Source organism: Culex pipiens, chromosome 3 (genome assembly GCF_016801865.2).
Source record: "Culex pipiens pallens isolate TS chromosome 3, TS_CPP_V2, whole genome shotgun sequence".
Lineage (NCBI taxonomy): Eukaryota > Metazoa > Arthropoda > Insecta > Diptera > Culicidae > Culex > Culex pipiens.
In genome coordinates, this window is record NC_068939.1 from 182211024 (window position 1) to 182235373 (window position 24350).

The following is a 24350-nucleotide window of genomic DNA, read 5'->3' on the forward strand; positions in this document are numbered from 1 at the left end:
CATCAAACTGATTTGTGAAAAAAAGAGAAACTCACCTTAATCTGCTTATCCCGACTTCCGGTGGCCAGCCACTGGTGCTGCGGGTGCCAATCGCACGTGTAGATCGGTCCACTGTGCGCCGTAAACTGTGTCGTACATCGATCGTTCTTGCGAATGTCCCACAGCTGAACCGTCCCGTTCTCGGACACCGCCGCAAACGTGTTTGGCGCGTGCGGACTAAACTTGACGTCCCGCACCGGGTCCAGCCCCGAATTGCTAAAGTAAGTGTTGATGGCGGTCTTGTCCGTGCGCAGGTCGAAGCACTTTATCGTCCCGTCCTGGGACCCGGAAATAAGCAGATTCGCTTCGGCACCGTGAAACGCCACCGAGTGGGCAGTGCGCTCGTGCTCGGCGTACACCAGAAGTTGCTTCTGGCGACCAAATTTCGAAAGGTCCCACACCGAAACGACTCCGTTTGTGGCCGCCGTAGCGAGGATATTGGAGTCCAGCGCGCTCCATGCCACGTCGTTCGAGGAGGTGCTCAAATTCTGGTTCTTACCTCCACGCATGTTGCACACCTCAGTAAAGCCATCATTCTCGATTGAGAATACCTTCAGCACTAAAATATTTCAAAATTTAAATCAACTTGCCCCGACATCCCCTATGTAGATAAAGATACTCACGAGAACGACCCGCCACGGCAATCTGCGTCGATTCGCGATTCAACGCCAGCGCATTCGCGTGCCCGTCCTGGCAGATGCGAATCGAGCACGTCCGGTCCTCGTTCATGGCGCAAACCGACCAAATCTCGCCACTTTTCCGTTAAAACTTGTTAAAACTCGGTTTAAATCGCGAATTTCGTTCCGATCAACCAACCTGTGCGTGTTTTTGTTTTGACTCGACTGACAGTTCAGCAAAATCGCGACGTCTCGCACACGAAGCTGGCAACACTGCCGTATCGTGCAAAGTGGCGCAAAAACTGCATAATAACAAGTTCTTTCCTGAAACAGCAGCAGAACCATGTCCGCGACGGAAGACCCGGACCTGGCGCTGGCCCGCCAGCTGCAGGAACAGTTTGACCGCGAGCTCGTCGAGCTCAGTTCCGGTGACGAGGATTCCATCCTGCTGGCCACGGAGCTGCAGAAACGATTCGACGCCGAGACAATAGAGTTGTCCGAGGGCGATGATGACGACGACGTTATTGTGCAGGGACCGGCCATTGTGAAGGTGGAGCGGGAAGTTTCCACGGCGGATTCGCCGCCACCGGTAAAGTTTTACCGAGCAGAGCGAAGGGATCTGAACGCGCAGGAGTACTTTATCGAAGAGCTGCAAACTTACGTCGATCCGGAGAACAATTTTGAGTGGAAGTTTGTTGAGGTCATGCCGGATTTGAAGGCAATGTTTCTACGGCTCGACGAGCTGTTTTTCCAGTCGCGGTTCAAGGCTAAGAACTTCCGGGTACTGTGGAGCCAGGCAATTGGGAAGGAGTGTACGAACCGGAACTTTAACGATCCAACCGATGGGAGATATACGATTGTGTTGAATGAAACTTTGCTGGCTCTGAGGCCGAGAATCGAAATTATCAGTATACTGCTTGTAAATCTTTAAATCTTGCTTTAAAGAACATCTTAATTAACTTTTGTTTTATTTCAGCACGAGATGATACACGCCTTCCTGAAACTGGAAGGTGTGCAAGAGCCCAACAACGGTCACGGTGCAAACTTCCGCAAAATGATGATCTTTATCAACCGTATGCTGCAAACCAACATCAGCTTCAGCCATCGGCTCACAAACACCAACACCCTCTGCCGAACTGAGTGGTATCGCTGTACGGGCATCTGCCACAACTACAAACCATTCCAAGGAATCGTCCGCTCCACCGACGACGCCCCCGGACTGCAAAACGAGTGGTGGAGAGTCCACGCGGAAAACTGCGGCGGAACGTTCTACAAGATTTACGAGATGAGCCGCATCGACGAGGACGGAGAAGTGTCCACGCGGTACGCCGTCAACGTAAGGTACATGAAACCCAAACGGGAAGACATTCGTGGCCGGTACAAGTCTCGCCTCCCCCCAAAAGAGTCCATCGATCTGACCAGCGGCACGCCTCGAGTCATTCCAACGCTCACGGAAACGGTGTCCCTCGATGACGACGGCCCGCGCGCCGAGGACACCAAAGCGGCGGACAAATTCATACAGAACTTTAACCGATCCGTCGCGCTGACGAGAGATTCGTACGAAATGCAGTGCCCAATCTGCCAGGATCGCATCAAGCGGAAGCTGTTCGGGAGTCACATTGACGGATGCAAGGGAGTTGTTCAGCGGATTCTGCTTAAATGTCGTCGGATGATCGTGCAGAACGGAACGGAGGAGCACAGACCGAGTCTGAATGTGCAGCCGAACTATTCGGCCTCAACGTCGACCGTGGACAACAGAGCGCTGGGATCGTCCTCCACCATCGCTGACTATCAGCGCATTAAAAAAAGACGTTTTCTGTAAGATACTGCCCTAGGAGCATTCCATTTCATTGATATCTTGTACTGTTTAAATTTATGTAATTTTTATTAAACTGTATTTCAACATAACATACTTTCCATTCAATTTTGCTTCAAAATCCGTTTTTCGTGAGAAACATTTTTACGTTTTCTACGATTTTTTGTCTGCAGAAAGATTGCGCTTTCTCGCAATGAATGAATTTGCAGAACCGTAAACGTTTATCCCAAATTGTGAGCAAATTCATTTCAGTGTGTATCCAGCTGTTGTGCCAGTCAGTGTTGCCAGGTTTTCAAAGGGAGATCTGTATTTCTTTTTAATATATAAGTTTGTTTGAATTTTTGCATTGTTTTTTTGTTTAACCCTTTAAGGCCTGAATTTTCAAAAAAATATTTTTTTAGTCAGTGATGGGAAAATGATTTTTATGATCATACGAAAATTATAGGCTAGTTTTGGAAATTTTGATATTTGGGTCATATATGACCCATCAGGCTCGAAAGGGTTAAATCACACTGCATATTTTTTACTTAATTTATAGCTAAAAGGAAGTTGTTTTTTGTTTAGCTCTTGATTTGCATTTTTAATAGTTTTTTATCTACAGTTCAGACTCGCTTATCCGAAGAATTTAAAAATTCAAAATCATTTTAAAGTAGTTAAAGGAATACGTATAGTATCCAGGTTTTAAAGCGGAGATGGTGTTCAAATGGTGAACGTCCAAAATGTCAAAATCGCGCAGTAGCACCCACATTAGAAAAAAATGTGACTGTCATGCCATGGCACACTTTTTTCGCAATGTTGGTACCACTGCGTGATTTTGACATTTCGGGCGTTCACCTTTCGAACGCCATTTTTGCTTAAAAACCTGGATACTAAAGTCCATCAATCAAAAATAAGACAACGAAAAAAAAAACAAATTTCGTGATTCGAATATTCGAAGTTTCGATTATCCGAAGTGAAATTTTGCCAAGCTTGGCAAACACCATACAGCTACTATAGTCCATCAATCAAAAATAAGACAACGAAAAAAAAAACAAATTTCGTGATTCGATTATTCGAAGTTTCGATTATCCGAAGTGAAATTTGGCCAAGGCCTTCGGAAAATCGAGTTTGGACTGTACAATGTTAACATTTTCTTAAAATTTTCAATGTAAATACATGTATTGTCATGTCTTTTAAATTAAAAGTTCAACAAATCTGTAAATAATTATTACATATTTTCTGCATATATCTGGCATTACTGGTGCCGGCGCGCTTCAAATCCGTTCACAAAAAATGTAAACAAAATCAGCTGTTGACTTTCTCCCTTCTTTCTCTACGAAGTGTCATTTTGAATTATGTTGTGTTCCGGGTTTTCGCGGCACTTGGATTGACAGCTGTTGTCAGTTTGTACGGAAAAATGAGAAAGATAAACTTTAAATTTCGACTTACTGAAATTTGCGTTGAAAACATTTTTGTACAGTCGAAATTCTCGGTAGAAAAATGTTTTTTTTTTCATAACTTTACATTTTAATAATTTGGTTCAATCTAAAAATTATCAGAATTATTGTCGAAAAACAGCAATCGCGACTGAAATTAAAAATCAGTGAAGCAAACTATTTCTCACTATTTTTCGTGTTGCGTGCAAACGTCAACAATGCGCACCGTCATCGGCCGGGCTGCCAAATCGTCCTAAATTTCGCGACTTTTACAAGCAGTCGAGCCCGGTGCAAGCTGACACCCCTGCGGTCACAGTGAAAAATCAAACCCAACGGGAGCAAGATGGCTGCACATTCAGGAGGAATCGATTGGGCGAAAATTTTGCCCCTTTTGAGCAATTCAAGTGAAAATGTTAGCAAATCCGACACGCAAAATCTGGTGAAGACCATCATCCAAAGGTAGGTGGCCAGTTGGGACTCCGGTGGGAGGCATTTGGGCGGAGAAAAGGTTGATTGCAGTCCGGGGGGAGAAAATTTTCAACAATGGCGACTGTCGGCCCCAAGGCGGAGCCCCAAAGTTTGTGCAACTCGCACTCCCGGATGTTGGCTGGCGTTCCCAAAGGGGGTCCACCTTTTGCTGATCGATTTTCGTCCTTTCTTTTTTTGCAGCGAAAATGAAATCTTGGATCACGATGCGGCCCACAAGCAGTTTTTCGACAGTTTTGTCGTGCTGGCGGCCGAATATCTCACCAACCAAGTCACGACACGTAAGTTTTCTTTTTGTTTTCATCATACATCGAAGTCGTCGGCCATTGCTGAATCGATTTTTTTTTTCGCAATGAATCATCTTTGAATAATTTTCTCCGCAGTATCGCAGACCCAGCTGCCGCAGTTTTCCGAAGCTGCGACGGTCCTCATCCGGTACATTCTGCAGCAGCACCAGGACGTGCAGGCTCCGAACAAGCCGAGCATTCTGCTGATGGCCCTCAAAGTGCTGTGCGAAGGGCGCAAAGATTCCGGCGAGAATGGCACCGGAACCGGTTCCGGATCGTCGATAATTTCCGCGTCCAGCATGAAGTACCTCAAGTATCCGGAAGCGCATGGCAAATCTTCGTGCGGTGGCAGCTCGTCTTCCGGTGTGGGTGTCAGCTCCGGTGGTAGTGGCTCGGAAAAGGACAGTCCCAAGAGTGAGATGAAACGCTCGCGCTCGGATCTGTCCACCGTCATTCTGCAACAGCTGACGACCCCGTTGGGGGCCGGCGCGTTTACGTTCGCCACGTTGAGTGAGGAGCAAATTGATTGCACCGTAAGTTGTCTTTTGAATATTGTTGCTGATTTTGGATAACTTATTTTCAATTTCCTTCAAACCAGGACATGTTCGTCAAGTCCAACATCCAGTGCCTGCAGGCGACCAACGGAGGCGACACGCTATACAAGTGGTGCTGCAACTCGCTGGCCACTCTGGCGAAATATCGCGCCAAGTACGAAGAGTGCACCATCCAAGGCAAACCACTCTACTTACCGATTACGACCACGGAGGCGAGCGCCGTCAAGTCGAACCTCCCACAAATTGAGTCCGACATTTCGAACTTGCTGCTGGCGGTGTCCCTGCCCGTGGTAGACCTTTGCCCCTCGAAGATTGCGCTGCTATCGCAGTGCGCCATGTCCGCGCTGTACTGTGGCGTGCTGACCTCAACCGCCGTGAGCGTCCTGACGATGGCCGCAAGTGGATCCCAGAAGAGCGCCTCGTCATCGCAACTGCAACAGAAGGAGCAACAACAGCCGGGAAACACTCCGTCGCAGAAGGAAGCTGACGACGAAGACGATCTGGCCCGTATCGTCGTTGATCGAGCGTTGGAAATTTTCACCAAAATTGGAAGCATTCTGAAGAGTTCCACTCGAACGCACATCTATCAGAACCACGTCTGCATGGGCGCGTGGCTGCTCATCTCCGGCATCCAAGGGACGATGGGAGCCTCGGGCAACCCGGGCGGCGGTTCCGTGCAGACAACGGCTTCGGTAAAAACGTCCGAGGAGAGTCTCAAGGGTAGAAGCCCTTTGAAAACGTTGGACGTACCGCAGATGGCGTCTGCCGCACCAACACCGGCGCTGAGAGTGAACCTGTTCAAGGTTCAGCAAGGCTTCGGCGTTCTAAACGCGGCCATTGCCCGGCACAGCATCACGCTGCTTACGGAACTGATTGACGATTTGAAGATTGATTCTCGTACCGACGACGAAGAGTACAGCAGCATCGAGTCGGCCGGTTTCGATATCCTGGGACAGTATTCCTCAATCCAACGCGTTGTTCGTGTACTCAACAGTGCCACGTTGCAACAGCTGATGACCTTCCTGGCTACGGTGTCCTACCGGAAGGCATGCACTCTGCGCAGAATCAACACGAAAACCACCAACGAAGGCGAACCGATGAGCTACAGCGATTCCACGACCTACTACAACGACACCTTTTCCTGCTCGGAAGGAAGTGAACCCGAAGAGGAGGACAGCGACAGCTATTTGGGCCTCTGGTTCAAGGAGACTCTTTCCCCAGAGGCGAACGAGGAGATGACGGAGTCCCAGGAGCAGGAGAAAAAGGAGGAAAAACGGCACGGCAGCAACCTGGTTCCGGCCAAGGACGAACCGCACGAGTATCTCAACTTGAGCTCGCTGATTTTCAACTTTTTCGACGTTTCCCTCGGGGGTCAACACGTCTATCTGAACCGTTACGTACGCACCGGACTTAGCGAGCAGCAAATGGTTCTACTCGCTAATATTCTTCGCGACTTGGACCGTGACTCGGCGCGTGGCGAACCCGAAAACTCCGGTTGTCTTCAGTGGCAAAACGCGATGGTAAAGTTCTCCGGTTCCGTCGGTCGTTACCTGCACAATCTGATCTCCAACTCGCTGCTAAACGAGTCGCTGCAATCGGCACTGCTGCTTCATCTGGGCGTTTCACCGTGGACCCAAGATTCCAACATCTGGCCACTGCAGGTGTATTCCCGAACGCTGGCCGTACTCGTGCAAATCTTGCTGCTGAAACCATCGCAAGAAAAGGAAGCGGCCTGCCTTTCGGTTTGGCACCGCCTGGTGAACACACTCGTCGAAGGCGTCTGCTCCAACCCAACCATCCCGAACGAAACAGAAATCGAAGACCTCAACGTGGAACATGCCCAGCTGCTGCTCTTCCTGTTCCATTCGCTCAACCTCATGCAGAAGAAGTCGATCCTGCTGCTGACCGCCGGCGGAGTGATTCGTTGCTCGGAAGTGTGCCGTTCGGTCACTCCGGAAAAGCCACTTCGTGACCACCAGATCATGCTTCTTTCGAGACTGCTTCTGTTCCTCGAGTATCTCATGAAGCACCTGTACAACCCGCCGAACGTGCTGCTCGAGCAGGTTCGCTGGAATCTGTTCAGCGTGTTCACGCTCGACTCGGAACAGAAAATTTCCGATCTCATCAACTACAAGACCAAAATGATGTCGTTCTGCCGTAAAGACATCGAGGACAAGCACAAGAAGCTGGCCAACGAGTTCAGCGTGGGCGGAGTGAAGCCCAAGTTCTACTCGCTGACGACCGTCGACGCCAAGATCCAGCAAGAGTTCAAGCTGGACGGGCTGGCGTGGAACTTTATCCTGTGCACACCGGACAAACTCAAGTACCCGTGGCTGATTGACGCGTTGATCGACATTCTCAGCATCACGGACATGTGCCTGGCCAAGATTCCGTACCAGACGCTTTGCGCCGTTCACTACTGCTTCAGTTTGTGCTGGAAGCTGCTTCTGGGTCTGCCTCCGTCTACGCAACACGTCGAGGCACTGATGCAGGAAAAGGTTCCCAATCTGCATTCGCTGCTTTGGTCGATTCGTTGTCTGCATCCGATCACCCACTCGCACTACCTGATTGTCAACAGTCTGGTGAAGCAGGGCATGTACACCCAGTCGGCGGAAGCGCTCTGGAACCGCCTCACGGATCACGTCTCAGACGTCAAGTACAGTCTCAAGCTGACGCTGCTCGGTCTGGAATCTTTCGCCTCCTCGTTCGCGCCCGATCAACCGCGGCTGTCGAAAATCATTCTGCTGGACGCGCTCGTCTCCCACCTTTACGCGATTTGCTGGGCGGAAAAGGAAGGCGTCAACATCAAGGCCAAGTCGAACAGCAGCAGCAGCTCGTCCAGCAGCAGTAGCAGTTCGACCTCGAGTAACAGCAGCTCCACGTCGACCAGTTCGAGCGGAAGCGATTCCAGCGTGGGAACCGTCGGGCAGACGCAGCTCACCGTAACGCCAGCTGTCGCCGCAAGTACGACCGAGGTAACGGCCTCAGTTACACCTGGCGTTGAGGCCGTCAAGTTGGCTTCTCGGAATGATTTGACGCGCAGTTTGGTGGTGAAGCTGATGGAAGTGCTGGATATTGTGAAGCAAGCCACCTACAAGACCATGTTCCAGAATTTGAGTGGTCAAATTCCGGCCTCGCTGATCGAACCGCTGATTGCGATCTGTGGCTCGAAGAACACCTTCTGTCAGGATTTGTCCAATCAACTGATTGGGCTGATTACCGGACAGGACAAGGACGTGATTTCGGTCGAGTGGCGCAAGAATTTGTCGATTCCCAGCGAGGACAACTTTACCAGCGGATCGTTCCCGGTTGAAATGCACACGCTGACCGTCATCAGCAACCTAACTGAGACTTCGAAACATTTGACCAATTCGATTCTACTCTCGCTGAAACATGCGCTCAAATCGTGCGTCAACTTGATCTACTACATGTTGCCGAATTACGACGATAAAGAGCTGGACAACGAGCTGAAGGATATCCTCATTCCGATGGTGTTTGATCTGCGTTCGGAATATCTGTACGACGTGGTCAACAAGTGTCTGGAGTCCCTGCTGGGCGGCGACAACAGCTCGGAGACGTACCAGCTGTTGGCCTACTCCAACATCCTGCGCCACAGCTATCAATTCCTCATTGAATACACGGAACTCTCCGCCCAAGGACAGACGATCAGCATCGAGGAGACCGTCCTGCACAACATTGTCAAGTTCTGGGAGTCGATGCTGGACAAATCCATCGGACTGAAGGCCATGCGAGAGTTCTTCTATGAAAGCAAGAAAGGCAACCTGGTTCAAATTCTGCTCTCGTTCACCGGCACCAATCTGTCGCAGAAATACTCAACGAAGGTGATGCAGTTTTTCGAAAAGTTGTTTGCCGCCTCCGAGAAGCTCGACGCCCAGTTCGATGAAGAAGAGGTTTGCAGCTGCATCAGCGAACTCGCGGACGCAGACGCCATCAAACTCAAGAACTGGCTCAGCCACATCCTCCTAGGACCGCGAGGCGCCAGCCTCACAGCCGGAGGTTCAAACGCCTCCAGCAACGTCCCAACGCCGACCAACATGGCCACGGTTTCGGCGATTCCCAGCATCACCGACCAGCTGGCCGTTTCGGCCACCTCCGACAACAACACGGGGAACAACGCGTCGGTGACGGGCGCGGACGCGATGGAGATTGACTTTGAGTGCATGCCGTGGCAGCGGGAAACGAGCCGCACCGGTAACGACATCGTCGACGAAGCGCTCGAGAAGAACGGAAAACTGCTGCAAACGCTGGTCAAGTACATTGTCGCCGAGAATCGGATTGCGCCGTCCGTGTCGGAAGCCCTGTTCCAGGCGTTGATCCAGATCGGGCACAATCTGCTCTGTCCGGCTCAGGAGGCGATCGAATTTGCTGACCTGCTGCAGGTGATGATTACGCTGGCCGACGCCGGGAAGGGTCGTGGCCACGCGATGCTGTTTACTGCGGCGGTTGATTGGTTGGAAATTTCCAAGAACCAGGTCCTCGAGAACAAGGGTAGCAAGAATGGAGCGAGGTCGTCCGTACAGTTGGAAAACGTGACGGCAATCTTGAAGTACATGAGCGATTTGCTGCTTGAACTGGGCGCCGGAGGAAGTCGGGCTGCCAACTCACTGGACGAAGAGTCTCCGCTGGAGGTGGAAGACATCCTCGACGATCTGGGTGGTGACGATGAGGACAGTGCGGTGGAGGACTCGGACGAGGACAGTCTCAGCAACAAGTTGTGCACGTTCTCAATCACGCAGAAGGACTTTATGAACCAGCACTGGTACTATTGTCACACGTGCAAGATGGTCGACGGCGTTGGCGTTTGCTCGGTTTGTGCTCGCGTGTGCCACAAGAACCACGACATCAGCTACGCCAAGTACGGGAACTTTTTCTGCGACTGCGGCGCCAAGGAGGACGGATCGTGCCAGGCACTGTCTCGCCGCAGCAACTCCGGACACGGTGAAGATTCGATACTCGGCTCGGCGCTGCCACGATCTACCGACCCAGATTCGGTGCTGCTGACGAGTTCACTCCGGCGTCGTGCTTCGAGCCCAAGCAGTCAAAATGCGAACCAATCCGGGGGCGGCCAAATGACGGAGAAGGAGCTGCTGCTGACGAAGATCATCGAAAGCTCCAAGGACATTCTGAGCAACCCGGATCAGTGGAAAACCGTCGTTCGATGCATTCTGACGTTCTTCAACGGGCTGATGCCGGCCATTGCCGATCACTGCGCCAAGTACTCCACGGTCGGATGTCACCTGCGGGCCCGCAACGCCCTGGAACGGCTCCACCAACCGGAAAAGTCGTACTCTTTCAGCGACCAGATCATGGTGGCCACGCTCGGATCCCAGGAGGGAGCATTTGAAAACGTCCGCATGAACTTCTCGGGCGAGCAAGGTCAAACCATCAAGCAGCTGCTGTCTTCAAACCTCGTCCGCCGTGTGGCGCTCTGCTGCCTGTCGTCGGTTCACGGAAAACGCCAACAGTTGGCCATTTCACACGAGAAAGGCAAGGTCACCATTCTACAGCTGTCCGCACTTCTGAAGCAGGCTGATGCCGCCAAGAAGAAGCTCACCCTGACAAGACTTGCGTCGGCTCCGATTCCCTGCACGGTTCTGTCTCTGGCATCGAACCCAGCGAACGAAGACTTCCTGGCCGTTTGTGGGCTGAAGGAGTGCCACATCCTCACCTTTACCAGCACCGGGGCAACGAACGAACACATCGTGCTGACTCCACAGCTTGAAACTGGCAACTTTATCAAGCGAGCCATCTGGTTGCCCTGTTCGCAAACAAAGCTCGCCCTGGTGACGGCTGATTTCGTCAAGATCTACGACCTGGCCGAGGACAGCTACAGTCCGCAGTACTACTTTTTGGTGCCCAGCGGAAAGATCCGTGACTGTACGTTCGTGTACCAGGAGGACGCGTACTACATGCTGATCATGTCCTCGCACGGATACATTTACACGCAGCCGTTGAGCGACGAGAGTTTGGCCAAGCATGGTCCGTTCTACGTTACAAGCACCCTCGAACTGGACCATCCGTCGATCACGGACGACAATGGACAAATCCTTGCCGGCGGAGTGTCCATCTACTACTCGCACGTGCTCCAGATGCTGTTCTTCAGCTACGTCGCCGGACGCAACTTTATGGCTCCTCTGTCCAACGTGAACCAGGGCGTCAAATGTGTCATCAATCTGATCTCCAATCCGGCCTCGAAGGTGTTTTCCAAATCCACAACCCAACCGCTCTGCCAGTGGACGGAAATTCCTGGCCATCCAGGCCTAATCTGCGCCATGATGCAGAACCTCAACAACCCGGTCATCTTCATGATCAAACCGGACGGCTACGTGGCGCAGGAAATCAAAGCGCAGAACGCCAAAGCCAAAATCATGGACATGGTCGCGATTCGTCATTCGGTGTCCGGCGTGGAGAAAACGACCCTCATCCTGCTCTGCGAAGACGGCAGTCTGCGAATCTACGCGGCCCACTCGGAAAACACCGGCTACTGGCTCTCGCCGGAGATTCAACCAATCGGAAACCAATTCCAAACCGGAAGCTGCTCCAAGTCGCGCAAGTCGAAGAAGGCTAACAAGCAGAACGCCAACAACCCGGTCGGTGGCAAAGGTGGCGTCGCTTCTGCCCCAGCGTTCCCAATTGATTTCTTCGAGCATTGCACGCTCATGAACGAGGTCGAGTACGGCGGCAACGATCTGCTGCAGATTTACAACACCCAGCACCTGAAGCATCGGCTGAACTCGACCGGACTGTACGTGACTTCAACGCGGGCCAACGGCTTCACGCTGGATGTGATGAACAACGATGCCAACATGGTCATCACCGGTAAGTTTGTAGATTTATTTGTACACTTCGAAGTTTTGCTTAAAATTATTTTTTCAGGCATTCGCATTTCCATCGGCTCGCAGGACGTGGCCAAATCGCCCCAAAATGTCACTATCCTCGGAAGAGTCATTCCGACCGTGGCGACGCGCGCCCGCTGGTTCGACATCCCGCTAACCCGCGAAGAGAGCTTGCAAAGCGATAAAAAGCTAAGCGTTCTGTTTGGTTCGTCGGTGGACGCGGAAAACGTCACCATTCTGGACAGCATCAAAGTGTACGGTAAAACCAAGGACGTGTTCGGTTGGCCGGAAGAGTCGGAAGAGGTGGGCACATCGCAGCTGAACTCCGCAACGCAAACGCAGAGCGGACAGCTCGCCGGAGCGGTGACCAACGGAGACGGTGGTGATGGGAATGGATCGTCGGGAGCGCAGATAACGCCGCTGGATAAAATGGTTTCGACGATGCTGCAGGTACTCGACAGTGGAGTTTCGTTGTTGGGTGGTGCAAACAGCGAAGAAAATTGCAAGCAAACCGCAATTGACGTGGCCACGATGTTGATTCTGCACCCGACGACCAACCTGGTTCAGCAGGAAGCACGCAGCGTACTGACCACCTGCCATCCTAGCAAGGTGGCTTATCACGCGTTTAAAGACAAGGAAATCCTTGCGGATATCAACGCGCAGCTCAAGAAAATGGCCGACAACAAAGACTACCGCAAGATTGATCCGGAAGCGTTCTACCGTGTGGTGCTGATGACGCGAGGAATCGCCATCCAAAGACCGCAAGCGCTCACCAAGATCTGCTCCGAGAACCAGTTCCCCATTTTGCAACAGCTAATGGAACTGATGAAGGCTCTGTACCGCATCACTCCAGCGTATGAAGAGCCGCTGGCGATTGTGAAGCAGGGATTGTCTCACGTTGAAGCCGTCGTCTACTCGCTGGTGGAGATCATCTACGCTTTTGCGCTGGCCGACAATGAAATGGTAGAACCGATGACCAAGTTCTTCGTGGAGTTGCTGCTCGACACCGCGCCCATCATCAGCCACAGCGCCAAGCAGGCAATGATTCGCTTGCTTCGTCCGAAAGTGCGTCGTCGCAAGGTTCTGATCGAGAGTCCACCCGTGTGCTCGACACCAACACCGTCGACCGTTGTGTCCAGTTTGGCCGGACCGTCGACGTCGACCGCAGCAGCTGCGTCATCTTCAAACGGCGCCGTCGGTGGATCTGCTTCGAACGATGACTTTGCCGGTGCAATACAGGAAGTGGACGCCATCGAATCGCTTGGGCTGGAACCGTCCGGAGGTAATCAGGCACTTGCCTCGTTGGAAGCATTGCTCGGAGTTGGCTTCCCACACCTGCTGGAAACGCCCGATGCAGATGACGAAACCATTATGGAGATTGCCATCGCGTTGAGCCTGCAGGACAACGAAACGGATCTGGCGGCGCTGCAGCAGAGTATCGCTCAGTACCAAGGAAGAAATCGTAATCAAGCGCCGGGACTGCCAGCAGCCATCGCCGGCGGATCCTCGTTCAATGTAGAGTCAAACACCTCCGGTGGAGGTTCGGACGATGACGAAATATCCAACGTGGCTACGGAAGGTTCAACACTGCGTACGAGTCCGGCTGGGGAACATGCCGGAAGTGGCAGCGGAGGATCGGAAAGTGGTTGCAGCGGAGTCGAGAGTATCGGAGGAACGTCGGGAAGAAGTTCGACGTACGAGGAGCAACCCAATCCGTCACCTCCGAGGACGTCCGGTGTGGACCAGATTCCACAGCCACAGCCGGTTGCTCCACCGGAAGCCGAGGAAGGCGCTGGAGAGAACGCGTGCAAACTCCACGTGCTGCGGTATTCAATTCTGAACAAGCTGGTCGAAAACTTTGCCATGTTGAACACCGTCAACGGATCACAGTGCATTCCCTTCATGCAGGTGATTTTGATGTTGACCTCGGATTTGGACGGAAGCCAGGAAGCCGACCAACAAGTGCTGGGTCGTATGCTGCAGGCGTTGGTTGATCGTTTGGAGATTTCTGCGACCAAAACCTACCAGATGTCGAATCGAACGTCCAAAACTGAAGTCCAGCTGATCATCCTGCGTCTGGTTGGCGTTCTGATGGGTAAGGTCAAGTCCAAATCGTCCTCGTCTTCGTCGGGAGGTGCGTCGATGGTCAGCCAAGCAGTTCTGGACAACGCTAACTTTGTGGCCCAAGCAACGGCCAACGCTCTGATGAAGAACAACGCAATCCCGTACTGTCTGATGATCATGGAGTCGTTCCTGCCGCACTGGAAGAATGTGGCCAACAGCGAGGAGTTGCCAGCCGTTGCCACGAATACCGCCAACGCTGGCCCAAATGCTGGTCCATTCATCACGGGTGGGACACCGACCAACAGCTTGCTAAAGCCAACGCTGTACGGTCTGTCCCCAGATATGCAGCCCTTCTTCGCTCGGCAGTACGTGAAAGGATGCACGGACGTGTTTGAGCTGTACCCACAGGTTCTCACCGAAATGGCCGTCCGTCTGCCGTACCAGGTGCTGAAGTTGTCGTCGGGACATCCGTCCTCTCACGAGTGGTACCATTCGCTGTGTGAGTTCATGACCAACACCCTTTGCGAGTACATGATGTACATGCAATCGCCGGTCCTGCGTCGCCAAGTGCGCAAACTGCTGCTGTACATCTGTGGCAACAAGGAAAAGTACCGCCAGCTGCGTGATCTCCACTCGCTCGATACACACATGAAGGCGGTTAAAAAGTGCTGCGACGGAAATGCCGCACCCCAAATTCCGGCCATCGGATCCAGTACGAGCGCTCTGCTCAGCTATGACTCGCTGGTTGAGCTGACGGAACATTTCCGAGCATGCCAGGAGATTGCCTCGATCCGTACGGGTAATTGGCAAAAGTTCTGCGTCCGTAATCCGGACATCCTGTCTTCGCTGCTGAACATCAGCTGCAACCAGCTGGAGGAAGGCGTTTCGTCGATTATCCTGCAACTGCTCCAGTCGGCAATCTGCAACACCTCAGGCATTCGAGGACCGGATGCGTCCAACTCGGGAAGTGTAAAGATTTCCGTCCTGAAGGAACGCAAGGATCGCGATAAATCGGAGGAATCGGACACCGCGACCGAATCCAAGTTTGACTCGGCACAGTGCATCGCACTCGTTACGCAGATCTTCAACCAGGTATCGCTGCAAAACCTGACCAAGTTCATCCGCAGCTTCCTGCTGGAAACCAACTCCACCGCCATCCGTTGGCAAGCTCACAGCCTGGTGTACGCGTTTTACGAGAGCAGCAACGAGGCAAACAAGGAACTGCTGCTTCAGTGCTTGTGGGGTCTGTGGCCATTGCTGCCAGCGTACGGAAAGCGCACCGCCCAGTTTGTCGATTTGCTTGGATTCCTCACGCTCAACACCAAATCGCTGAGTGACAAACTGCCCGATTACACTGCCCAAGCGGTGTCGGTTCTGCGCCAACAAAACGAGCTACTCTCGAAGCATCCGAACGCTCCGATTTATACCGCCCTCGGCCACGTGCTGGAGCTGGAAGGATTCTACCTCGAGTCGGAACCCTGCCTGGTGTGTAACAATCCGGAGCTACCCTATTCAAACATCAAACTCTCGACCATTAAGGTCGACTCCAAGTTCACGACGACCACCACGATCGTCAAGCTGGTCCAGAGTCACACCATTTCGAAGATCATCCTGCGCATCGCCGACCTCAAGCGAGCCAAAATGGTCCGTACCATCAACATCTACTACAACAACCGCACGGTTCAGGCCGTAGTTGAGCTGAAGAACCGCCCCTCGATGTGGCACAAGGCGCGCAAGGTCACCCTGCAGTCCGGCCAAACCGATGTCAAGATTGACTTTTCGCTGCCGATTACGGCGTGCAACTTGATGATTGAGTACGCCGACTTTTACGAAACGGTGAGCGGATCGAGCGAGAGTCTGCAGTGTCCTCGGTGCAGCGCCGTAGTCGCGGCCAACCCGGGAGTTTGCGGAAACTGCGGCGAGAACGTGTTCCAGTGCCACAAGTGCAGAGCGATCAACTACGACGAAAAGGATCCGTTTTTGTGTCACTCGTGCGGTTACTGCAAGTACGCTAAATTTGAGCTGAGCATTTTTGGGCGTGCCTGTTGCGCGGTTGACCCCATTGAAAGCGCCGAAGATCGGGCCAAAACGGTGCAGACGATTCACGCCTCGCTGGAGAAGGCGGACCGGTCGTACAAGACGCTGCAGAACAACAAGCAGATACTGGAACTGCTCGTGCAGAAGGTGGCCGAGCATAAGCTGGACCGTACGCTGGATGAAACGCTGATTGGAGCCGTTGTGGGGTCTTCGCAGGTTAACAAGGTGATACAGTTGCTGGCCCAAAAGTACTGCGTTGAGTCCAAGTCGACGTTCGAAGAGCTGAGCAAGATTATCCAGAAAGTGCAGGCTTGTCGAAGGTAGGGCGTCATGAATTTCGAGATTTAGAATGTATTCTAAACTGAACTTGATTGTTACAGAGAACTCGTCGCCTACGATCGCAGCCAGATGGACTCCCCGGTTGGTGGAGCGCTGACGCTTGGAGCGTCCTCGGAGCGGGCCGTGGCTCTGAACAAGTGCTACGGGTGTGCGCTGGCCTCTACGGAACAGTGTTTGACTCTGCTGCGCGCGATGGCATCGAACATGCCGTGTCGCGTCGGACTGTGCAACCAGGGCTTGGTGCAGGAACTGGCGCTGAACAATCTTCGCCGTGGAACGAACCAAATCCAGGACGAAGTCCGTCAGCTGCTCTGCCTGTTGACGCGGGATTTGCCGGACGCAACCTTGGATCTGTGTCAGCTGCTGCAGGATCGCGTCAAGATGGCCCTCAGTGGAACCGTTCCGCTGGCCAATCTGGACTCTGCGGTGCGTCATGAGATGGGTCTGCTGGAAGCGATGACCGCCCAGGACGATTCCTGCTGGGAGCTGAAGCTGAAGACCGTCATTGAGTTGTTCCTGCAGGCGTCAAGGTAGATTCGATATTGAATTTTTCACCTCTCAACAAACTAACAAATTCTCTCACTTTACAGAGACGTTCGTGGTCCGGCAGTTGCCGTGATTCAACCGTGTCTGCGCATCGTCCAATCGCTCATGTGTCCACCGCTGCCGACGAGCAAAGCGAACAAGGATCTTACCACGCAGGAACTGTGCACCGTTCAGCCGACGGAGGGACTTACCATCAGCTACGAAAAGTGGATAGGCGGCGATCCAAACCATTCGTTCGCGTCCTGGAAGGAACGCATGCCACCGATTACGGGCACGGCAACTCCGCGTGCCGAAGACAGCAGCATCCAACTGGCGCAAACGGCAACTGCTTCAGGCGGAGGCGCCGGTTTGCCGACCACTCCGATCAGCACTTTCCGGTCGGCGCTCGAGCAGAAGCGAAGCCAGTTCAGAAATGCCTATTTGTACGAAAAGTACGGCAGACGCTGGAGGCAGAAGGTGCTGGGTAAGGGTGTGAACGCGGTTCCGCTGGAGTTGACGGCCGCTTGGTTGCAACCGGTGCTGTTCAATACCAACTCGCGGCTGGGTCGACAGCTGGCCTGCGCTTTGGTCACATCGTTGAGTCGGACGCCTGAACGTAAGCGAGAGATTCTGGACCTGCTAACCAGTTTCCTGAAGCACATTGGTGAAAGTGGTGAAGCCAGCGCAGAGTTTATCGCCCTCTATCGTATTTTGGCGGACGAGACGCCGTGGCGACAGTATCTGGCCTTGAAGGGAGTTCTCTCGTTGATCGCTGATTTGTTGACTGTTGAAATTGAAAAGATTCATCGTCTGGAAGAAACGACCCTTTCCTCGGATTTGGCCCAAGGCTACGCGTTGAAGCAGCTCGTCGAGTTGATGGCCATGTTTTTGGACAATCCACCGATCCGGAAGGCGTTCAAGGGTAAACTGCTCGGCTCGGTACTCCAAGGATATCTCAACCTGCGCAAGCTTGTGGTTCAACGGACGCGCCTCATCGACGATGCCCAGGAGAAGCTGTTGGAGATGTTGGAGGAGATGACCACCGGAACGGAGGAGGAAACGGCGGCCTTCATGGCGGTTTGCATCGATACCGTACGCAAGACTTCGACGACGGACGTCAAGACTCCGGTGTTTATGTTTGAACGGCTGTGCTCGATAATCCACCCGGAGGAGAACGACGTCGGGGAGTTCTTCCTGACGCTGGAGAAGGACCCGCAGCAGGAAGACTTTTTGCAGGGCCGTATGTTGGGCAATCCGTACCCTTCGAACGAGGCCGGGCTGGGTCCGTTGATGCGGGATGTGAAGAACAAGATTTGCATCGACTGCGAACTGGTGGCACTTCTTGACGACGACAACGGAATGGAACTGCTGGTGCATAACAAAATCATCAGCCTGGATCTGCCCGTCAAGGAGGTTTACAAGAAGGTTTGGCTGCAGGAAGGTGGCGAACGCGATGCCATGCGAATTGTTTACCGCATGCGAGGTCTTTTGGGAGATGCCACGGAAGAGTTTATCGAAACGCTCAACGCCAAGAGTCAGGAAGAGGTGGACAACGAGCAGCTGTATCGCATGGCGAACGTACTAGCGGACTGCGACGGACTCAAGGTGATGCTCGATCGAATCGGAAGTCTGCAGAACGTATCCCGATCTAGAACGCTGTTGCAAGTGCTGCTGAAGCTGTTCCTGCTGAGCGTTAAAGTGCGTCGCTGCCAGGAGGTGCTGTGCCAACCCGAACTCGGCGCCATCAACACCCTGCTCAAGGTACTGCAACTCTGTCTGCAAAGCGAAAACGACGCACAGCAATCGGTTGTGACGGAGAAGTTGCTGGAAATCATGGAGACGATTCTGTCCAAGGCCGCATCCGACACGCTGGACTCTTTCCTGCAATTTTCGCTTACCTTCGGTGGACCCGAGTACGTTCAGGCGCTGCTGTCCTGCACAAACTGTGCAAACGTACGAAACAATCCGTCGGTTCTGCGCCATCTGATTCGTGTGCTGGCCGCGCTCGTGTACGGCAACGACATCAAAATGGCACTGCTATGCGAGCACTTTAAGGAGGTGTTTGATTTCGACAAATTCGACGCGGATCGCACCCCGGAGGACGAGTTCAAGCTGGAGCTGTTTTGTGTCCTGACCACCGGAATCGAGCACAATTCAATCGGAGGTATTCTGAAGGACTACATCATGAGTCTGGGCATTGTGGACAAAGCACTGGGTTACATCGTAAATCACGCTCCGTGCGTCAAACCCACCCTGCTACGAACCGATTCGGACGAGTTGAAGGAGTTTATCTCGCGAGCCTCTCTGAAGTACATACTGCGGGCGCTAACCGGACTGGCAACGAAGCACGAGGCAACCCAGCTGGCCGTCGCCAAGGACATCATCCCCATCATCCATCGGTTGGAGCAGGTGTCCAGCGATGAACACGTCGGGTCGTTGGCGGAGAATTTGCTTGAAGCACTCTGTACCGAACCGGCTACGGCAAAACGTGTCCAAGAAGTGCGTGACTTTACACGTGCCGAGAAGAAACGTCTCGCGATGGCAACCCGCGAAAAGCAGCTGGACGCGCTCGGCATGAGAACCAACGAAAAGGGTCAAGTTACGGCCAAGGGCTCAATCCTTTCGCAGATCGAGAAGCTTCGTGAAGAAACGGGACTGGCGTGCTTCATCTGCCGCGAAGGTTACGCCTGTCAGCCGAACAAGGTGCTGGGAATCTACACCTTTACCAAGCGCGCCAACGTCGAGGACTTTGAGATGAAGCCGAAGAAAACCGTGGGCTACACGACGGTCACGCACTTTAACATCGTGCACGTGGACTGCCACATGTCGGCCATCCGACTCGCCAGAAGTCGCGACGAGTGGGAGAGCGCCTCGCTGCAGAACGCCAACACTCGGTGCAACGGGCTGCTTCCGCTGTGGGGACCGGACGTGAGCGAATCGTCGTTCTCGTCGTGCATGGCTCGTCACAACAACTACATGCAAGAGTCAACCCAGCGGTGCGAAATAACGTTCTGCAGTTCGATTCACGATTTGAAGCTGCTCTTGGTGCGCTTTGCCCAGGAAAAGAGTTTCCACGAGGACGCCGGCGGCGGCGGACCACAATCCAACATGCACCTGGTGCCGTACCTGCTGTTCTACAGTCTGTACACGCTGCTGTCATCCCGTTCGTACTCGCGCGAGGAAATGCTTCTGAGCTCTTACCTAACCCACAAACCGTCGGAGCGCTGGCTCGAGTGCGCGTACGAAGCGGACGGTCCGTTCTACCTAATCGCCATGTCACTGGCCCTGCACACCCCAGGTATTTGGAACCGCAACCGGTTGGCCCACCTCAAGCGGCTGATCGTGATCGCCCACGCGCGCCACGTTAGCCCCAACTCCATCTGCAAGTTTATCGCCCCGGCCGACAAGTCCCAAAAGGACTACAACGTGTACAAACCGTACCTGCTGATGTGGGCGCTGGTCGACTTGATCTACAAAAACTTTTTCCGCACCGTCACCACGCCCAAGGACGAGGACTGGCCAATTTCGCTGTTTGACTACATCCGCCGCAACGACGAATCGATGCTGAAGCACGCCGACAGCACGCTGGAGACGTTCTCCGACGAGTTTGTGCCGTGCACGTCGTTTGCCGAGTTTTGCGATGTGGCCGGTAAGTTCAGCGATCAGCGTTGATTTTTGAAAAGGTTTTTAAATTTTAACTTTTCCCAACAGGACTGCTTGGAGATATTGAAAATCCGGACGGATGGCTGGACGAGCTGCTGCAGGCGTTGCCCTCGCCGGGATCATCCGGTGGGTCTTCTGCGGCCTCTGGCAGCGGCCCGTCGTCGACGAGCGCTTGAGTTTGGTACGAACGGCCACCGGCCATTGGTGACGATGACGATGATTGGTGATGGTAAATTGAAGTACATTATATATTATCCACGATATGCAATTATTTAACCCATAATGTCAAACTGTTTGAAATATGGAATACATTTGATAAATAGAGTTGGCAGTGATTTAGTAATATTCTCAAATATAAACATTAAAACAGTAACAGAATACTGAAAATAATAGCCGATGCGCGCCCTATAATATGAGTGTTTAATCAATTCACGTTCTTATCAGAAATAAAAATAAAGCAGCAATTGAAAAATATCTCACACGAAAAGATGTTAATTGTATCACAGCGTTCCTTCAAAAAACTAATCATTTTGAATACTCTGGTTGAAACGACTCAAGATTATAAGACTCTTTTCAGTTTGGCCCAGACGGCAAAGCAGAATCGGCGGAAACTGGAGCTGAAGCAGTGCTGGAAGTGCAAACGGTTGAATATGCCACAAACGACTGTTCTGGTTAGATCGAAGATATTACCAAGATGAACGATTCTTACCGGTGAGTAGGGTGAAGGTGTACCATCTAAAGGACAAACGCTACGTACTGTTTCATGTAATTCCACTGTTTCGAATTCTCTGAACTGAGAAGTCATTAAATTGGATTTAATTTTTTATTTACTCGTTCCTCAAATCTCTACACTCAACCCCAACGCCATTCACCACGGATTCAGCCACTTGAGTCGCGAGTCCTTCCGCAGCGTCTCGCCGTCCATGCGCTCCTCGGTTTGCGTAAACTGAACCGCCGCCTCCAGGCGCTTGTCCCGGACGGTGCGCGTGTCCAGCTCCTTCACCACGACGCAGCTGCCGTCCTCCTTGAGGAACGTGTAATCAATGTCCGCCGCCGTTGGTTCCCCGTGCGGAAACGTGATGGGCAGCACCTCAACCAGATGCTTTACCTTCCACAGGCGGGCGTTGTTCTCGGGGATGTTCTTCACCACGGCCACGGCGTTTACCTCGTATAGGCCGAGATCTCGCAGGATACGCTTCTCCCAGTGGGGACATCCTTTGACCGGCTTGATGCGGCGAACCCTGAACAGTTTGGACGGTTCCCCGGCTTCCGGCAGCTGGTGAGAGCTACATTCACTGCAAACAGGAATCAAGTTCAATTATGTAAGCCAACATTGGTCGGTACCGAGCTTACCTGTTTGGGTAGAAGTAAATGTTGTTTATCTTTACGCCGTCCTTGTACAGGAACTTTTTGTTGTGCTTTCCATAATTTCGGACTAAGGCAGGTTGCCTGCACGCGCCAGTAAATGCAGTTAAAACAGTTTTAAACATTTTAATTGCAATTTTACTAAAATGAAAATTCGGTCCTGCGACAACAAACACACGAGTTGAGTTGTTTTGGGTGAGCTGTCAAAATTCGGGTTGTTCACATATTACGCAACTCTCTTGTTAACATTGCAGACTTTTTCTACATTCACGCAGAGATCTTACTGCATTAGGGCGATTCGAATCAAATAAAAAATTTCAGAACCATATTAATTCAGTTGAGGTCAATTTTATTGTTCCTTTGAGGAAGTAGTTCATACTAAGTATTAAATAATTATCTGATTGCCAAAATTCAGGATAGGCAATGGTAACCGTGTAACAAAATAAAGTAATATCGAAGGTAACAAATAGCGATCCGACGTCGAACGCTTTCACCACTGTTCGTTATCCTCATCGGGATTGAACGGCGTAATGGTCAACTTTCGCACAACTTCCTCCTCAGACGACGAATCTCCGTCGTCTTTGCGATACTCGTAGCGTGACTTCCTTAGCCGGGACTCACTGTGGTCCTTTCGTGGTGGTTTTCCGTGCCTGTTGAACAAGCTTGCCGTTGAATCTCGCTTGTTCGTTCCGACCTCCGATGCACCCAGAGTTGAGCCATCAAAGTGCACGTTCCCCATGCTGTAGCCAGCGGGTATTAGATTCAACGGCGTTCCCCCTCCTGCGGCTTGTTTGCCATTCGTAGACGACTCATTGCGAGCGAGATTAGCCGAAGCTTGGCGGCGCAATTTGATCGCGTTGAGCGCGACTTGAACATCGGCCACGTCCACGTCGTACACGCGAGTATCTGGCCGCTGGTACGGACTGGGGACAGCGGGCTTCTCTTTGGGAGGTACCTTTGGTTGGAATGCTGGCAGTTTGATTTCGACCTGCGGCGGTGGGTCTTCGTCGTCGTCCGAGATGGACTCGTTGACCAGCTGCGAGTAGACGCGCGTTGTCGGTCGGTTTCGCTTCTCGGCGGCACTGCTCGCAGCGGTTGTTGCCTTCTGGGCCATTGGTGCAAAGTCCACCACGCTTGCGTTCCGCTTGTTGCGTTCGTCCCAGTCGAGAACCTTCTCGCGAGCCTGCTCGATGGCTTGGTTTTCGTAGGAACACACGCGGGTCGCGTGGCGGGGCTTGCACCGTGCCGAATATTCCGGCCGGAAGGTATTCGAGTGGAACTTCATGTTCTCGACGCGCTCGTTATCTTCGAAGCGCTGCATGTCCAGCGTACGAAGGTTTGGAAGGCCTGCGAGGGAAAGGTTGTTACGATTCTGTTTTTGAGAAAAATGATGTCATCTTACGATCGTAAAACTCCTGCTGTTCGACCAGCATCACCATCTTGCCGCCGGCCTTTTTCAGCAGATCCGTTGCATTGTTCGTCACGTTCTGGTGAGACGTGATCTTCATCTCACCAAAGTACATGTCGATGCCGGTTACCTCGTAATGATCTGCCAAGAAGCTAATCGAAACCGCTTCCTCGATGCATCCCTCAAACACCCGCACCACGCCCGGGCTCCAATCGGACACTATTTTGGTCACGTTGCATCCTTGAAGGTAGTCATAGCTCTGAAATCAGCACAAAATTAGTCAGATCTACCCAGACGCACCCCAAACCCACGAAACTTACACACTCAGCCGGCAAAACTCCCCTCAATCCACCCCTCATGACCGTGGTCGGCGCCCCTCCCAACCCAAACCGTTCCGGCAGTGGTTTGATGTACCGAACGCTGGTTTTCACCGGAACGCCCTCGTCGAGCGCCCACAAATTGCACTGCACCTGGCCGCTCAAATCCGGAAATATGGCATCGACGTGTGCACGAATCCACCTCGCCAGCTGGAAGTAATACACGGCCACCGTTTCGCCCACCTTCTTCGGGGTGTAAATCGCACTGCCGATGTTGCCCCGGCCGTACGTTTCATCGCAGAACTTGTTCAACGCTTCCTGGAAGTTTTGTTCCTCGCCGTTGAACAGATAGGCCGATTCCTGAACGGGGGGGCGAAAAGCCGGTTGAAATTTGATTTAATGGAACCAGCGAATATACACACCTGTTTGAACCAAAAGTTGTGCGGATTAATGTAATGCGTGATCCTAATTTGATTGTCCTGCTCTTGGTTGGCCATTTTATCAGACCACGGATAAAATCCGTAAAACGCGTGCTCAAACCGGACCACTTTGCGTGTGTTT

At 52.5% G+C, this 24350-nt stretch overlaps 5 protein-coding genes across 6 annotated transcripts in view; 2 read left to right on the forward strand and 3 right to left on the reverse strand.

Annotated features, from left to right (window-relative positions):
- Window positions 1–797, reverse strand: part of LOC120416162 (GATOR complex protein WDR24) — a 32691-nt gene extending 31894 nt beyond the window's left edge. For both annotated transcript variants that reach the window (XM_052710530.1, XM_039577843.2), the window contains exons 1-2: window positions 663–797; window positions 36–598 (exon numbers count right to left, since the gene is read on the reverse strand). In XM_052710530.1, coding sequence (XP_052566490.1) covers window positions 36–598; window positions 663–768 — 669 coding nt within the window. In that variant the 5' untranslated portion in view covers window positions 769–797. The remainder of the gene's footprint in view (window positions 1–35; window positions 599–662) is intronic.
- A 59-nt stretch (window positions 798–856) lies between these two features.
- LOC120416163 (DNA-dependent metalloprotease dvc-1-like) lies at window positions 857–2564 on the forward strand. The gene is made up of 2 exons (XM_039577844.2): window positions 857–1575; window positions 1633–2564. The coding sequence occupies exons 1-2, from the start codon at window positions 1000–1002 to the stop codon at window positions 2476–2478; spliced, it is 1422 nt and encodes a 473-aa protein (XP_039433778.1). The 5' UTR covers window positions 857–999; the 3' UTR covers window positions 2479–2564.
- Window positions 2565–4188: 1624 nt separating this feature from the next.
- On the forward strand, window positions 4189–21174 carry LOC120416160 (protein purity of essence). The gene is made up of 8 exons (XM_039577840.2): window positions 4189–4346; window positions 4557–4654; window positions 4757–5193; window positions 5259–12054; window positions 12112–16492; window positions 16553–17041; window positions 17102–20685; window positions 20748–21174. Exons 1-8 carry the CDS (start codon window positions 4231–4233, stop codon window positions 20873–20875), a joined length of 16029 nt encoding a protein of 5342 aa, XP_039433774.1. The 5' UTR covers window positions 4189–4230; the 3' UTR covers window positions 20876–21174.
- A 334-nt stretch (window positions 21175–21508) lies between these two features.
- Window positions 21509–22256, reverse strand: LOC120416178 (39S ribosomal protein L30, mitochondrial). The gene is made up of 2 exons (XM_039577863.2): window positions 22053–22256; window positions 21509–21994 (listed from the first exon to the last, which is right to left on the reverse strand). Exons 1-2 carry the CDS (start codon window positions 22187–22189, stop codon window positions 21568–21570), a joined length of 564 nt encoding a protein of 187 aa, XP_039433797.1. The 5' UTR covers window positions 22190–22256; the 3' UTR covers window positions 21509–21567.
- A 140-nt stretch (window positions 22257–22396) lies between these two features.
- On the reverse strand, window positions 22397–24345 carry LOC120416177 (uncharacterized). Its single transcript, XM_039577862.2, has 4 exons — window positions 24212–24345; window positions 23793–24149; window positions 23467–23731; window positions 22397–23411 (listed from the first exon to the last, which is right to left on the reverse strand). Exons 1-4 carry the CDS (start codon window positions 24284–24286, stop codon window positions 22555–22557), a joined length of 1554 nt encoding a protein of 517 aa, XP_039433796.1. The 5' UTR covers window positions 24287–24345; the 3' UTR covers window positions 22397–22554.
- Between the last annotated feature and the right edge of the window lie 5 nt (window positions 24346–24350).